Source organism: Artemia sp. Qi Xiang Cuo, chromosome 3 (assembly GCF_049724085.1).
Source record: "Artemia sp. Qi Xiang Cuo chromosome 3, ASM4972408v1, whole genome shotgun sequence".
Classification (NCBI taxonomy): domain Eukaryota; kingdom Metazoa; phylum Arthropoda; class Branchiopoda; order Anostraca; family Artemiidae; genus Artemia; species Artemia sp. Qi Xiang Cuo.
Window position 1 is genome coordinate 8149615 of NC_142796.1, and position 15214 is coordinate 8164828.

Here is a 15214-nt window from a genome sequence, read left to right on the forward strand (position 1 = left end):
CCAGCTTACCAATAAGTCTCAGGACTGCCCAGATCGTGAACCGACTTTCACCAAGACTTCGAAGACGCTCACTTTCAATGTCAATATCGGCCAACAGTCCATAGCCAACTGATAAAACAGCATAATATGTCTAAAAAGAAAATAAAATTTTATTCCAGTAAATATTTTGCATAAATTAGCAAAACAGAAAAGTAACTAAATAGCTTTCTAGCATTTTTTCCTTTTAAAAATATAATAGAAAAAATGGTAATAAAACAGGCACAGCAATACTGAAACAAAACTGATTCTATTCACCTTTCTCGAGTTTCGACAAATCCCTAAAATGGATTTCAGCTCCTTGGTCTAATATATTGTTAATACATCCTTTGTAGCTCCATTCACCATAAATTCACACAAGGGCGAGGGAAGTAGAGGAAAGCTTTCCATCTTAAGAAAAAAACTTTATTTTTCTGAACACAAAGCTGAAATCCCTAAAATGGATTTCAGCTCCTTGGTCTAATATATTGTTAATACATCCTTTGTAGCTCCATTCGCCATAAATTCACACAAGGGAGAGGGAAGTAGAGGGAAGCTATCCATCTTAAAAAAAAAACTTTATTTTTCTGAACAAAAAGCTGAAATCCCTAAAACGGATTTCAACTCCTTGGTCTAATATTTTGTTAATACATCCTTTGTTGCTTCATTCACCATAAATACACACAAGGGAGAGCGAAATAGAGAGAAGCTTTCCATATTTAGAAAAAAACTGAATTTTCTGAACAAAAAGCTGAAATCCCTAAAACGGATTTCAGCTCCTTGGTCTAATATATTGTTAATACATCCTTTGTTGCTTCATTCGCCATAAATTCACACAAGGGAGAGGGAAGTAGAGGGAAGCTTTCCATCTTTAGAAAAAAACTGAATTTTTCTGAACAAAAAGCTGAAATCCCTAAAACGGATTTCAACTCCTTGGTCTAATATATTGTTAATACATCCTTTGTTGCTTCATTCGCCATAAATTCACACAAGGGAGAGGGAAATAGAGGGAAGCTTTCCATCTTAAAAAAAAACTGAATTTTCTGAACAAAAAGCTGAAATCCCTAAAACGGATTTCAGCTCCTTGGTCTAATATATTGTTAATACATCCTTTGTTGCTTCATTCGCCATAAATTCACACAAGGGAGAGCGAAGTAGAGAGAAGCTTTCCATATTAAGGAAAAAAATTTTCTGAACAAAAAGCTGAAATCCCTAAAACGTATTTCAACTCCTTGGTCTAATATATTTTTAATACATCCTTTGTTGCTTCATTCGCCATAAATTCACACAAGGGAGAGGGAAGTAGGGGGAAGCTTTCCATCTTAAGAAAAAAACTGACAGGTCGTCCAAATTTAAAGTTATAGACTAAAAAATAATTATAGCATATCTCTGCAACATAGAAAAACGAAAGAGAAAACATTTTGTAAAAAATTCCAAGTAGTATAACCTCCCAATTATTACACTTTTAGATTTTCTTAGAAAAGGTCTAGATAAAGTTGTCAATTTTAAAGGGGTACAGTTTTTATTCAAATTTGACAGAAACCGAATGGCAGAAAGCAGATGGCGTTATGGAAAATTCGACGAGCACTCTAAGACTGAAATTTAAAATCTAATTTAAAAACTTGAAACTCGCACGAGCGGAATTTGTTCTTAAAATTCAAAAATCTCGAGTAAACTCTAAGGTTACCCAGTAGAATAAACATAACATATGCTTACAAAACCATGTTACATGCCGCAAAATTTTGTTTATTTTTACAAAATCTGATTTAATTTTTCACTAACTCGAAAACTTGTTTTGATAGTATTAAAGAAACTCTTGGTACTCAATCTATAGTTTAAATTAGTGCCTGAAGTTGTGCTTTGTGTTCATCATGAACTACTCTATCAACCTTATTGACACCGTGCAGCCAGTCCTTAAGACACCCCTGGATCGAGCTCCATACTAGGCAGAGGTAAGTTGATCAGGTACACTTGCGTTCTTTTCCCTCCTCAGGACTACACACAACAGGAAATTACTTGAAAGAGGAAATCAATTGCAGGAAATTCCTTAACTAAAAGAGAGTTCTGATCGACGTACTGTCACCATTTTGACTGACATCCCAGCGGAGGTTATTCCGAATGAAGCTTCTTTTAGTTCGTATTTATTTAAAAATAAAATAAAAAAGATAATTACTGGGACCAAGAGTATACTGTCAAATGACTACCGTTCAATCCGAGAAAGAGAAAGCTGCTCTATCAGTCTTTCAGGATTGAAACGCTAACGGTATAAGATAATTTGCATCAGAGTAAATTCAGTAGAAGAGGAAACTGACTAAGCGGTCCTTCAGGATTGGAATGTTAGTGACATCAAAGTAAATTCAGTTAAAGAGAAAGCTGCTCAATCAGTCTTTCAGGATTGAAATACTAACGTTGTCAGAGAATTTGCATCAGAGCAAATTCAGTAGAAGAGGAAACTGACTAAGCGGTCCTTCAGGATTGAAATGTTAGTGACATCAAAGTGAATTCAGCTAAAGAGAAAGCTGCTCAATCAGTCTTTCAGGATTGAAATGCTAACGGTATAAGAGAATTTGCATCAGAATAAATTCAGTAGAAGAGAAAACTGACTAAGCGGTACTTCAGGATTGAAATGTTAGTGACATCAAAGTAAATTCAGTTAAAGAGAAAGCTGCTCAATCAGTCTTTCAGGATTGAAATGCTAACGGCGTCAGAGAATTTGCATCAGAGCAAATTCAGTAGAAGAGGAAACTGACGAACCAGTCCTTCAGGATTGAAATGTTAACTATATCAGAGCAGTTGCATCAGAGGAATTATGCAGAAGAGGGAACTGCAATCAATCCTTCAGGATCACAGTGTTAATGGCATCAGAGTAGAACTGTTTGAAAATCAGGAGATCTTTTAACTGTTTTAAGCTCTTTGTGAAATTCAGTTGAAAAAGAAACTGACCAATTAGTCATTCAGGATTGAAGTGTTAACGCCACGGCACCAGAGCAGTTGCATCAGAGTAAATTCAGTTGAAGAGGAAACTGACCGATACGCCCTTCAGATCAATACCACGGCGATGCTCTCCCCTCTGTTTGCAGGAACGATTAAGGACATCTTAGAAATTCTATTCTCAGATGAACTTAGTATCAAAAAGGATATGGTAGTAACCTATGCAATAGTATCTCAGGCCATAAAGAACATATATTAGATTATATAGCATAAACATGAAAATAATACACGTTTGCAACACCAGTTCTACCAATAACTCACTGCAGCGCAAGCTGTCCGAAACCAACATAGCTGCGCAAGCTCCTTCACACCCTAGTGTATCCAAAGCTTCATTCTTTGCCCCCCTCCCACGCATTTCAAATTTTATTTCAATTCTTTCTTATGACCTCTTTTCGCATCACTCGATGAAGACATGCTTTTCGTTTAGCCTCAAACGAATAGCCAAAATATTGATACTAATAAAACAAATTTAATAATCAATCATTATTAAATGGCTGGATTTATCGTTAAGGATTATTAATCATTAACGATAAATTAAACCCTTTAAAGGTAATTAATATTTCTAAAGTTCATAAATGTTATTAAAAATATTAGCTTTCGTTTTCTTCCAGGTGATATTTCAACAAATTTAAATGACATTCATTCAAAACCTTAGAGTTCAATTAAAGGAGACAAGAAGCAATAACATTTGGCTAACAATAAAAGGTTTTCGAAATAATCTTTTACCTTAAGCTTTTAAGGTAAACTGAAGTGATGATTCTGATGAAAAACGGTTAAGTATATCGCTTGAATTTTGTTTTACCTAAAATTTTAAACTTTGTTTTTGACAATGATCCTTTGCTATGAAAATACCAATTGACAATGAAATTTAAACTTTGTTATGATCCTTCTCATTTAATAATAATAATAATAGTAATAAAAAAAAAAAAAAAAAACACTACGAGCTGTGATCGTTGAAATTGAAACTTTTCGACGGCATTTTTTTATTTCTTAATTTAGACATAATCAGAGCCTCATTTCTAACATACTATTTAAACTGGCGCTATTTCATTCCGTCATTGCGTGAGATGGATACACTATTTTGTAGACCTCTCTAATTTGGCTCATCCCCCATTGATAAGGAGGAGAATTGAGTAAATTGTTGGTTGATAACACCTCTCTTGGCCTGAATTGCGCACATGTTAATATCCGTACAAAACCTAAAAAGATACGCTTCACTTGTCACTTGGAAGTCTCCTAAAGTCTAAAGACTATTTTCTCTGTAAGTCTAAAGACTATTTTTTCTGGCAGCGCAATAGCGCTGCCTAAGTAAAGAACGATGTTGGAACGATCTATTTTATTTTTTTTTTTGGGGGGGGGGTTCCATACTAGGACACTCCATACCGAAGGAGTTGTCGTAGAAACTTCGAAAAGGGCTCATTCGATTGGAAATTGGAGTGGCTTGTGCCCTTTTTAATGGTCGTAAGTGATTGGAAAGCCACTAACACCCCTTCCACGCCCACCATTTCCCCAAACACAACCAATCAAAATTTTTAGATAGCCATTTTGTTCAGCGTAGTTGAGTTCCAGGTAGAGATTATGTTTTTGAGGAGGACACTGCCCCACAGCCTTCAGGGCAAGGGTTGTAAGCTATACCCTAGGGGCATATAAAGTTTTTATAGAAAGCGTTGTCGTAAAAACTTCAGAAAAGGCTCGTTCGATTGGAAATTCAAAGGGCTACCGCCCTTTTTAATAGTCGAAAGTGATTGGAGGGCAACTAACCCCCTCTCACGCCCACCTTTTCCCCAAATACATCCAATCCAAATTTTGAGATAGCCATTTTGTTCAACGTAGTTGAAAGTTCTAGAAATTAGGTCTTTGAGGATGACCCCCCCCCACAGCCCTCAGGGCAAGGTTTATAAGTTATGCAAAGGGGACATATAAGGTTTTTTATAGAAAGTGTTTTCGTAGAAACTTGAAAAAGGGCTCATTCGATTGGAAATTCATAGGGCTAGTGCCCTTTTTAAAAGTTGAGTGATTTGAGGGCAACTAACCCCCCTCTCACCCCCACCAGTTCCCCGAACACATCCAATCAAAATTTTTAGATAGCCATTTTGTTCAGCCTAGTTACAAGTTTTAGAAATTAGGTCTTTGAGGATGATAACCCCCTCAGAGCCCTTGGGTCAAGGGTCGTAAGTTATGCCCTGGGGACATACAAGGTTTTTTATAGATAGTGATGTTGTAGAAACTTCAAAAAGGGCTTATTCGATTGGAAATTAGAAGGGCTTGTGCCCTTTTTAATAGTCAAAAGTGATTGGAATGATTGGATACTAACACCCCTCTCACACCCAACATTTCTCAAAGGAATCATTCGATTAAAAATTGAATCGGCTAGTACCCTTTTTAATAGTCGAAAGTGATTGGATGGAAAGTAACCCCCTTCTCACACCCACCATTTCCCCAAACACATCCAATCCTAATTTTGAGATAGCCTTTTTTTTCAACGTAGTTGAAAGGTCCGGAAATTATGTCTTTGAGGATGACAGCCCTTTCACAGCCCTCAGGTCAAAGGTTGTAAGTTATGCACTGGGGCATATAAGGTTTTTATAGAACGCGTTGTCGTGGAAAATTCAAAAAGTGTTCATTTGATTGGAAATTGAAAGGGCTAGTGCCCTTTTTTATAGTCGAAAGTGATTGGAGGGTAACTAACCCCCCTCTCCCGCCCACCATTTCTCCAAACACATCCAATCAAAATTTGAGATAGCAATTTTCTTCAAATTAGTTGGAAGTTCTGCAAATTAGATCTTTGAGGATGACAACCCCCCCCAGCCTTAAGTGCAAAGGTTGTAAGTTATTCCCAGGTGGCATATAATGTTTTTTTTAAAGGGTTATCGTAGAAACTTCAAAAGGGCTCATTCGATTAGAAATTGAGAGGGCTAGTGCCTTCTTTAATAGCTGAAAGTGATTGGAGAGCAAATAACGCCCCTCTCACGGCCACAATTTGGCCAAACACATCCAATCAAAATTCTTAGATAACCGTTTTGTTTAACGTAGTTGAAAATTCTGGAAATTAGGTCTTTGAGGATGACAACCCCCTCACTGGCCTCAGGGCAAGGGTTGTAATTTATGCCCAGAGGACCTATAAGGTTTTTATAAAAAATGTTTTTGTGGAAGCTCAAAAAGGGATCATTCGGTTAGTAAACGAAAGGCTTTGTGAGCATGTTAATAGTCGAAAGCGATCGAAAGGCTTGGACTTTTTATAGCAAAGATGGATGTGGGTACGATGTATTATTATTTTTTTCTTTTTTTTTGTTTAGACCAGGGCCCTTCGAATCGAAGGAGTTGTCTTAGGAACTTCGAAAAGGGCTCATTCGATTGAAAATGGAAAGGGCTAATACCCTTTTTAATATTCAAAAGTGATTGGAGGGCAACTAGTCCCCCCACTCCCACCCTTCCATTTGCCCATTAATTTTAAAAACTAAATGTTTGCTTAATATTAAATCAAAATGCACTGTGTTAATAATAATTCACAATAAAGCATTTCAGCAGTATCCTAAGAACGAATGAGGGTATTATATTCAAACTTTCGGGCCTACTTCTGCTCTTAAAATTTAACTAAATCAAAATAGCGTAATTGTATCCAAGCTATCAAAGAAAGTTAACAGATTTTTTTGCGAATGGTATCAAGTTTTCTATTTCAGGTCAACTAGAGGAGGTATGAAACTAAATTCAACACTGCTATTTGTGTCGCGATTTTTAAAAAGGTGTATGTTGTTAAAAATTGCTGAAAATTTTTCTCCACCATACAAATAGCAGGCCAAACTATAAAGTTTAAAAAAATGAAAACGTTTAAAGTACTATTTTCTTTATGTCAATATAAAACGAACAGAAATTAACGAAAAAAACTTCTTCCACGATATAAGTTTTTCAAAGAAAAGTAAAGAACTCAATTAAACAGAAAATGAGCAAAAATAAAATCAAATACTCTATCAAGCGTGAAACTACCACAAATCAGCGTCGATAAATAAATGAAACCCAAAACGAAGAGTAATTACAATAAATAACCGAGTGAAACTCAAAACGAGCAGAAATTAACATGAGTAGGGCTCAAAACCCCTGTTCCTTCCCAAGGCTAGAACCTAATGTGTAATTAACTGAAAAAAATACAAATTAATGTTCATTGTCAGTTTACTACACATATACTGATATTTATTAATCAAAACGATAATATTATTTGATTTATTAAAGTTATAAAATGCTTTTCTTTCGTAAAAATTCAGACATTAACAATCCGCTGACTTTCAAAAACAGCTACACCTTCTGAAGCTGTACGGTGTCTTGTATTTTTTTTTTGCTGATTTTACCCACATCTCAATGATTTCTTAACGTGGTGCCATCTACCACCCAAAGCTACACTTGGAGGTTATTTTCATTAAAAACTGAATTCTACACGATTCTCATTTTTACAATAAATATGATTGTGTAAAATTCCACTTAACCAATTCTAACAATTAAATGGCCTTGTTACTGTCCTTGTTACTATAATAAATTTTGGGATATTAAGATAAAAAGTTGAGATTAGTCTGAAGTCAAATTCATATTCAGTTTAAAATTAAATTTCAGTTTCAAATATTCTATTAAAATTCATAGTTTCAACTAATGAAGAAAGAAACTGAAAAAAAAACAAAAATAAAAGGTACTTTTGTAGAAAGCGGTAAGCGCGCGACAATCGTATTGAAGATCAGATAGGATAAAACACGGTACGTATACGAGACGCTGTATAAAGATAGGCATTAAAAGGGGTGTCTCACTCCGGGAACTATATTTAAACTTTCGTTTTTGGGGGTTTAGGGGGGCTAAAAGGTACCTAGGGTGGGTTGATTAGGTTAGGTTACGTATTTAATATATGCTATTCGCTACCCCCCCCCCTTAATGTGCAAATATATAGCCCAAATTTGTTTCTGAACTATTAAATTTTCATCCTAGTTTGTTTTATTTCATTAGCGTTAACGAAACTTTTCGCGCGCTTACCGCTTTCTACAAAAGTACCAAATAAAGTTGAAATATAATAAATAGAAAAACATAACATAATATATAAATAAATATATTAAATATAATAAAAGTAAGATATAAATACAATTAATACAGAAAAATAACAAATAGAATAAAAATGAAAATAATAGCCTTAAAAGTGTTCTTTTCTTTTGGTTACAGAGGGAAAACTTTATAAACCGAAATAGAAACACAAAATCTAAAAATTCAACCAAGAAGAAGAGTTTATCCAAGGGATTATGTTAGATAATAAATAAATGATTGAACATGCAATATACCCACTGAACTAACAAACAAAATCGAAAACCAAACACCAACAAAACTAATAAATAGTAATAAAAAACAGCAAAACAAAATAATTAAGTAATTGAAAAATATAAAAATCATAGCTATTAAACCCAATTAATACACAGCTTAGAAGTTTGGCTAAATCACTATATTGAAGTCCACTTTTAAGGCACAGCTGCTCGAAAACTGAAAACATTGCCCTGGAGGGCAGAAGAAAGATTAGTGGTCAATAGAAAAAGACGTAGAGCCGGTTGGAGGCTTCCATATCTTCGGTCAGCTGTGGGACAAAATTGGCTCTGCCGTCTCGAAGCCGTTGCACATGACCGTGCCTGATGGAAGACTTTTATTGGTGAAATTATGTGCTGGAAGAAGCGGTCTAAGTAAAGTAAGTTCCCGTCAAAAGTAAAGTAAGTAAGTTTGGCTAAATCATGAAATATAAAAACGACGAATAAAGACACAAACGATGGAAACTAAAAAGAAAAAACTAAAATATGGAATTTTACCTTTTCAGATTCATCAGGAAACCTCTGAAGAACTCTCATCAAATCCACTTCTTTTGACCTGGCTCGTATTATATTCAAGGTCGACGTCAGTACCGGGTCTAAGTGATACGGCTCACTAAAAAAAAAGCTTAGCAGTAAGGTAATGTAAATGTCACCGGCAGGTTATCATTTCACCTTTGCTATCTTCATTGGCTTCTTTTATCATTAGTTACAGAGGCGCCAATTGGAAGGAGCATGGGAGGGGGGAATCGCCCCGCCTAGATTATGAAGAATATGTTTTTTTTATATTTTCTTTTTTCTTAATCGAAAACATGACCCCTAAGACTTTGTATTTTCAGAAAAAAACATAAATTCCCCCACCCTTTTTATCTACAAGATTTTGAACTTTTTTTAATCTACATTTTTCTAATCTAAAAAATCACCTCCCACCTATATTTTCATGAATTGACCCCATGGAGTACTTTTGTTTCTTTGGGATTTTTAGTGGTCACTTTACTAGGGAAAACATTTCTTGAATTTAGCAGACAATACGTCAAATTAGCTTTATTTAGAGTCCAAACCACGTTTGTGATGCTGGTAACTGCATTTTATATTTCTAATTACATTTAATGAAGTTTTCTTTGATTTTATGTCTAAAAAATTTAAGTTCTAGAAACTGCTATCCTTAAGGCCTTTGGTCATGGAGACCACCACGCCCAAGTAATAAACTGAAAGAAAGGTACACAAATTTATGTGCAACACATATACAGCCACGTGGAAGTCAGCGACAATCACAGGGCACATTAAGCTGCAAAGGATGCAATGCATCTTGCATATTTTAGCTACCATACCCCTCCTCTAACAGACATTCTTCGACACTGATTAACAGGAATTGCCCCACAGCTAGACCCTCCTCCTTTTCAGGCTAAATTAAAAAATAAGTTTTCCTACAGAATAATACGTTCGATTTCAGAACGCCGTTCAATAGTTTGACTGATGTTTAGATATCGTTGGGATATGAAACGAGAGAGGTGTTGATGCAATTTGAAGAAGACGGGCAAAGTTCAAACAAAACAGGAGAAGTAACAGAAGAGGAGAAGCCTAGATTTTTGAAGATTATAGAACGTCGTTTAAGATTTCAGAAAGTCGTAATAATACGTACAAAGGCACTATAAGTGAATCAATAAGTTTTCTTAACTCTACTATTCCGGCCAACATGTCATGTCAACAGCCCCCCTGCAGATTTTGTTAGACCGACGACGAGACTGGTCAAAATGAAATATGTATTCCATTATCGCTTCTGTGAGGTTTTGGCAGAGAAATTCGAGCTCCATTTGAATTTTTACTGTTTTGATCAAGTTACTCAGCAACTTCGTCGAAAGTTCAAGCAAAATCAATCTTACTCAGAAAAAATGAAAAATTTTACATTTTAAGCCTATATTCCAAGCAGGGACTTTCGCAAGGAGGGGAGGTTCAGGGTCCTGGCCCCGAACCTCCCCTTCTTAAGAACCTCCACTTCTTATTAAACGCTACAAATAGTTTTTTAGGATTATTATTGGTCTCCCAAAAACATTTACATTATCCAAACCACGCCGGAAAAACTTCATACCTACGTGCTTAATTTCAAGTATATCGACTATAAATTCTACCATACTATATAAATTTATCAACTATAAATTTATAATTATTTTCGATTTTCATGACCAAATATAGCTGACATGCACGAATTTCATCATTCAAGCTCATAATTGGTGCCAAAAATCTCCAGAGATCAAGAATATCCTTACAAAAGTCACAAAATATCACAAAAATATCAAAATATCACAAAAATCACAAAATATCACAAAAATCCTTACAAAAGTCAGGCGAGCATATACAAATCTTCAGACCCATTTTGACGCTACGGAAAGCTTTTTCGGGCTTTATTGATTCATTTATAGTAATTTCTTGTTGATACAAATTTAATTATAATAAAAATCTACATGTTTTCATTTGTGTTCCAACGAGCCCTTTCCCGATATTTTAAGACCAGTGGTTCGTCGTGATCGACCATGGATAAAAGGTGCTATTCAGGAACTGCCAAGGCAAAAATGTAACTTTCATTTTTGTTCAAGGTGGGGGGGGGGTAACCCTCCATTTAAGAGCTTTCAACAATGGCAATTTCAATGGTGTGCTTTTTATTTTCATTTGGCGGTATTTTTTTTTTAAGCATATTAGGATCTTCATCAAAACTCCCCAAAGTTTCTTTTCCTAATTACTAAAAACTGTTCATTTGAATCTGAATAAACATTATCATTTTAAAAATAGTTTAAAAAGAAACATTTTAAAAACAAATTTTTCAAAACCAGAAATTTTTGACTGCTTCTGGCCGTGATTCGCTCTTTACTAGGTCGCAGCTACTGATGCAACCATGATAAAGAAAAAAGTGAAAATACGTAAAAAAATGATAATCTATATCCATTTTTGCGCATACAACTCAAAATCACAATTCCCCTGGAGCTAATGATCCACTTTAATCCCAACTTTACGTGTTCAGAACCAAAGGTCATATCTGAACACTTCGTAATTTGACAGGAGAGCAAAACCAAGATTTTTAATTTTACTAATTTCTTTACTAGATTTACTAATTTTACTAAATTTACAAATTTCAAGATTTTTTAATTTTAGTTTTACTAATTTCTTCATTACAAGATTTATTATACTATAAATACTGCACATAACAGGAAGAAGGAAAAGATCTGAAACCGAACAAGAAAACAAACAGACTTCATACCAAACAAACAGAAGCTAGAGTGAAAAAGATAAATAATAGCAAGCTTATATTTACATTACATACAAACTCTCCACTTTGAACTATACACGAGGTACTAGCAGAAAAAAAAAACTGAGTTCATAAAAGAAGAAATAATATATATAATAAATATAGTATATAATATAATATAATAAAAAGATAATATAATGTAATAAAGAAAATATATAATAAAAATATATTAACTGCTTTATATTTATACTATATACAAACGTTACTATGGACGAGGCACAGGCGAGTATCTAGGATGGTCCACCATCATTGTATTTTGTTTTTTTTTTCATTTAACGAAGTTACAGCTTCCTCGAATTTCTCTTCATGGAGAGAGGAAATTTATAAAGCAAACCAGAAGGAACACAAATGAACTTTTCATTTGTGAAAAGTTCTCGGTCAAATGAACTTTTCATCTGACTTGTTAACATTATCCAAAAGTGGGCAATATGTAAAATATGGAGAACGCAAATAAATTGAAGAAATGGACGAATATGCCAGTTGAAGCGCAATTCCATAGTGACTAGAGATGCATATACAGTAGTATTTCTATAAAAGATCTGGCTTACCAGAAGTTGTCATGTGAGCAAGAGTTGAACCGATTGGAAGGCCTAGATATGCAAGAGCCAATGGTTTCAGGTAGGACGGGACTGCTGAAACTACAACTGAAAACAAGGAATCAGGGTGTAAATTCGGATTCCTATTATACAAGTTTCTTCTTTCCTAAAACAGGAACTTGTAAAATTTAAAGCAAGGATCAGGATAAAGATTCATCTTGCAGGCTCAACCTGAGTCTCGTTGCATACGATATTAAAGGCGTTTAGAAGTTTGGGGAAAATGAGAAGGGGATAGGTAGCGCCACTTTTACTTACAAACCTTGATAAGCCCTGAGACAATTTTCTCGTGTGTTATTGTTGATATTAAAGGAGATAAAAACACACTGCTCGAAGTGCGAATCGTTTCCAGTATAACGCAAGTGGCGTTCTGGCCTTACAAAGCAAACCTCATTTCCAACAACTTAACCAGAGAGGAATCAATATTCACACATAGGACGGGGAAGCTTTCACGCCAGCTGAAAACAAGGAACCTGCTCTTCCCAGTGTAAAATATAAGACCAAAGATCAGGATGAAAATTTATCTTGCAGACTTTTGAAGATTTCAGAACGTCGTTCAATAGTTTGACTGATGTTTAGATAAAAAATTAAAAAATTGAAGATATGGAATTTAAACTGAAGAAGACGGGCAAAGATCAAACAGAACGGGAGAAGTAACAGCGCCTTGTAGCTTCATGAAGATTAAAGAACGTCTTTCAAGAGTTCAGAATGTCGTTCAAAAGTTCAAACAGAATACACGAGAAGAAACAATGCCTTGGCGGGCTTTTTTCAGATAGAGATCTCGGGGTACTAGCTCATTAGATTTTTTAGTCTAAGGAGTCTAATGGCTTAAAGACTCCTGACGTGTATATTTAGAGTGTAAAAATAAACAATTCTAAGATTTTCTAATTGTCACTTTTCTAGTATTACGAACTCACGAATTGCTGACATCGGTTTTGTTTGAGCCCGGTGATCATGTGCGAGGAAGGTGTAGATGATCTTTGGGCGGAGACTTTTGAAGATTTTAGAACGTCGTTCAATAGTTCAATTAATTAAAAAAAACTTTTTCTTAAAATAAGTTTTTCAAAGAAAAGTAAAGAGCTCCATTAAACAAAAATGAGCAAAAATCAAATCAAATAATCTACCAAGCTTGAAACTACCACAAATCAGCATCGATAAATAAATGAAACCCAAAACAAACAGAAATTACAATAAATAACCGAGTCAAACCCAAACTGACTTTGACTTACTTGACTTGACTTATGTCCTGAACGTCCTCAAGGGTCGCGTTGGGGTCATCTCCTTCACACGTTCCTGGATCAGTTTCCTGTACAAAGTCCAGTCGTCAGCTTGTCTCAGAAGGCATAAAAACCTTCTGAGTCAAACCCAAAACGAGCAGAAATTAACATAAGCTGGGCTCAAAACCCCTATGCCTTCCCAAGGCCATAACATAATTTGCACTTTACTGAAAAAAAATATAAATGTTTTTGCTTTTATAACTTTAATAAATAAAATAATGTTAACATTTTTATTACTAAATATCAGTATATGTATATTGAGCTGACAATGCACATTCATTTGTATTTTTTTCAGTAAAGTGCAAATTATGTAATGGCCTTGGGAAGGCATAGGGGTTTTGAGCCTAACTTATGTTAATTTCTGCTCGTTTTGGGTTTGACTCGGTTATTTATTGTAATTTCTGTTTGTTTTGGGTTTCATTTATTTATCGATGCTGATTTGTGGTAGTTTCATGCTTGGTAGATTATTTGATTTTATTTTTGCTCATTTTTGTTTAATGGAATTCTTTAATTTTCTTAGAAAAACATATTTTGTGAAAGTTTTTTTTAATTAATTTCTGTTCGTTTTATATTGACATGGTCTTTTCAGAGAAAAAGAAAATAATACTTTAAATCTTTTCGTTTTTTAAGAACTTATAGTTTGGCCTGCTATTTGTATGCTGGAGAAAAATTTTCAGCAATTTTTTAACAACATAAACCCTTTTAAAACTCTGGACACAAACTCTGGTGTTTGATTTAGTTTCATACCTCCTCTAGTTGACCTAAAAAAGAAAACTTGATACCATTCACAAAAAAATCTGTTTACTTTCTTTGATAGCTTGAATACACTTGCGCTATTTTGATTTGGTTAAATTTTAAGAGCAGAAGCATCCCCAAAAGTTTGAACATAGTACCCTCAATCGTTCTTGGGATACTGCTGAGATGCCTTATTGAGAATTAGCATTAACACAGTGCCTTTTGATTTAATCTTAAGGCAACATTTAGTTTTTAAATATGAAGGCAAATGGGAGGGTGGGCGTGGGAGGGGGATTAGTTTCCCTCCAATCACTTTCGACTATTAAAAAGGGCATCAGCCCTTTCTATTTTCAATCGAATGAGCCCTTTTCGAAGGTCCTTCGACAACTCCTTCGATACGAAGTGCCCTGGTCTAAACAACAACAACAACAAAAAATAATACATTATACCCACATCGATCTTTACAACAAAAATGTCAAGCCATCCAATTACCCTAAGGGCGCTGAGGGTGGTTGTCATCCTCTATGACCCAATGACACGAACTTTCAACTGTGTTAAACAATATTGCCATCTCAAAAGATTGAGTGGATGTGTATGGGATAATGGTGGTAGTGAGCAGGGCGCTATTCACTCTTCCATCACTTTCAACTACTGAAAAATGCACTAGCCCTTTCAATTTCCAATCAAATGAACCCTTTTGAAGTTTGTAGAACTACACTTTATATAAACACCTTATATGCCCTTGTGGCATATATTAAACCTCTTGCTCTGGGGACTGGGGGGGGGGTTGTCGTTCTCAAAGACCTAATTTCCGGAAATTTATGCAATGTTGAACAAAGTGGCTATCTGAAAATTTTGATCGGATTTGTTTCGGGGAATGGTGGGCGTGAGAGGGGGTTAGTTACCCTCCAATCACTTTCAACTATTAAAGAGAGCACTGGCCCTCTCAATTTACAATTGAATGAGATCCTTTTGAAATTT

At 35.0% G+C, this 15214-nt stretch overlaps 1 protein-coding gene across 4 annotated transcripts in view; it reads right to left on the reverse strand.

The window, feature by feature from the left end:
- The window catches only part of LOC148953718 (sphingosine kinase 1-like), a 99581-nt gene that overhangs the window by 26232 nt on the left and 58135 nt on the right, over nucleotides 1-15214 (reverse strand). For all 4 annotated transcript variants that reach the window (XM_089086791.1, XM_089086793.1, XM_089086792.1 and 1 more), the window contains exons 6-7: nucleotides 8829-8943; nucleotides 10-130 (exon numbers count right to left, since the gene is read on the reverse strand). In XM_089086791.1, the coding sequence (XP_088942917.1) occupies nucleotides 10-130; nucleotides 8829-8943 (236 nt within the window). The remainder of the gene's footprint in view (nucleotides 1-9; nucleotides 131-8828; nucleotides 8944-15214) is intronic.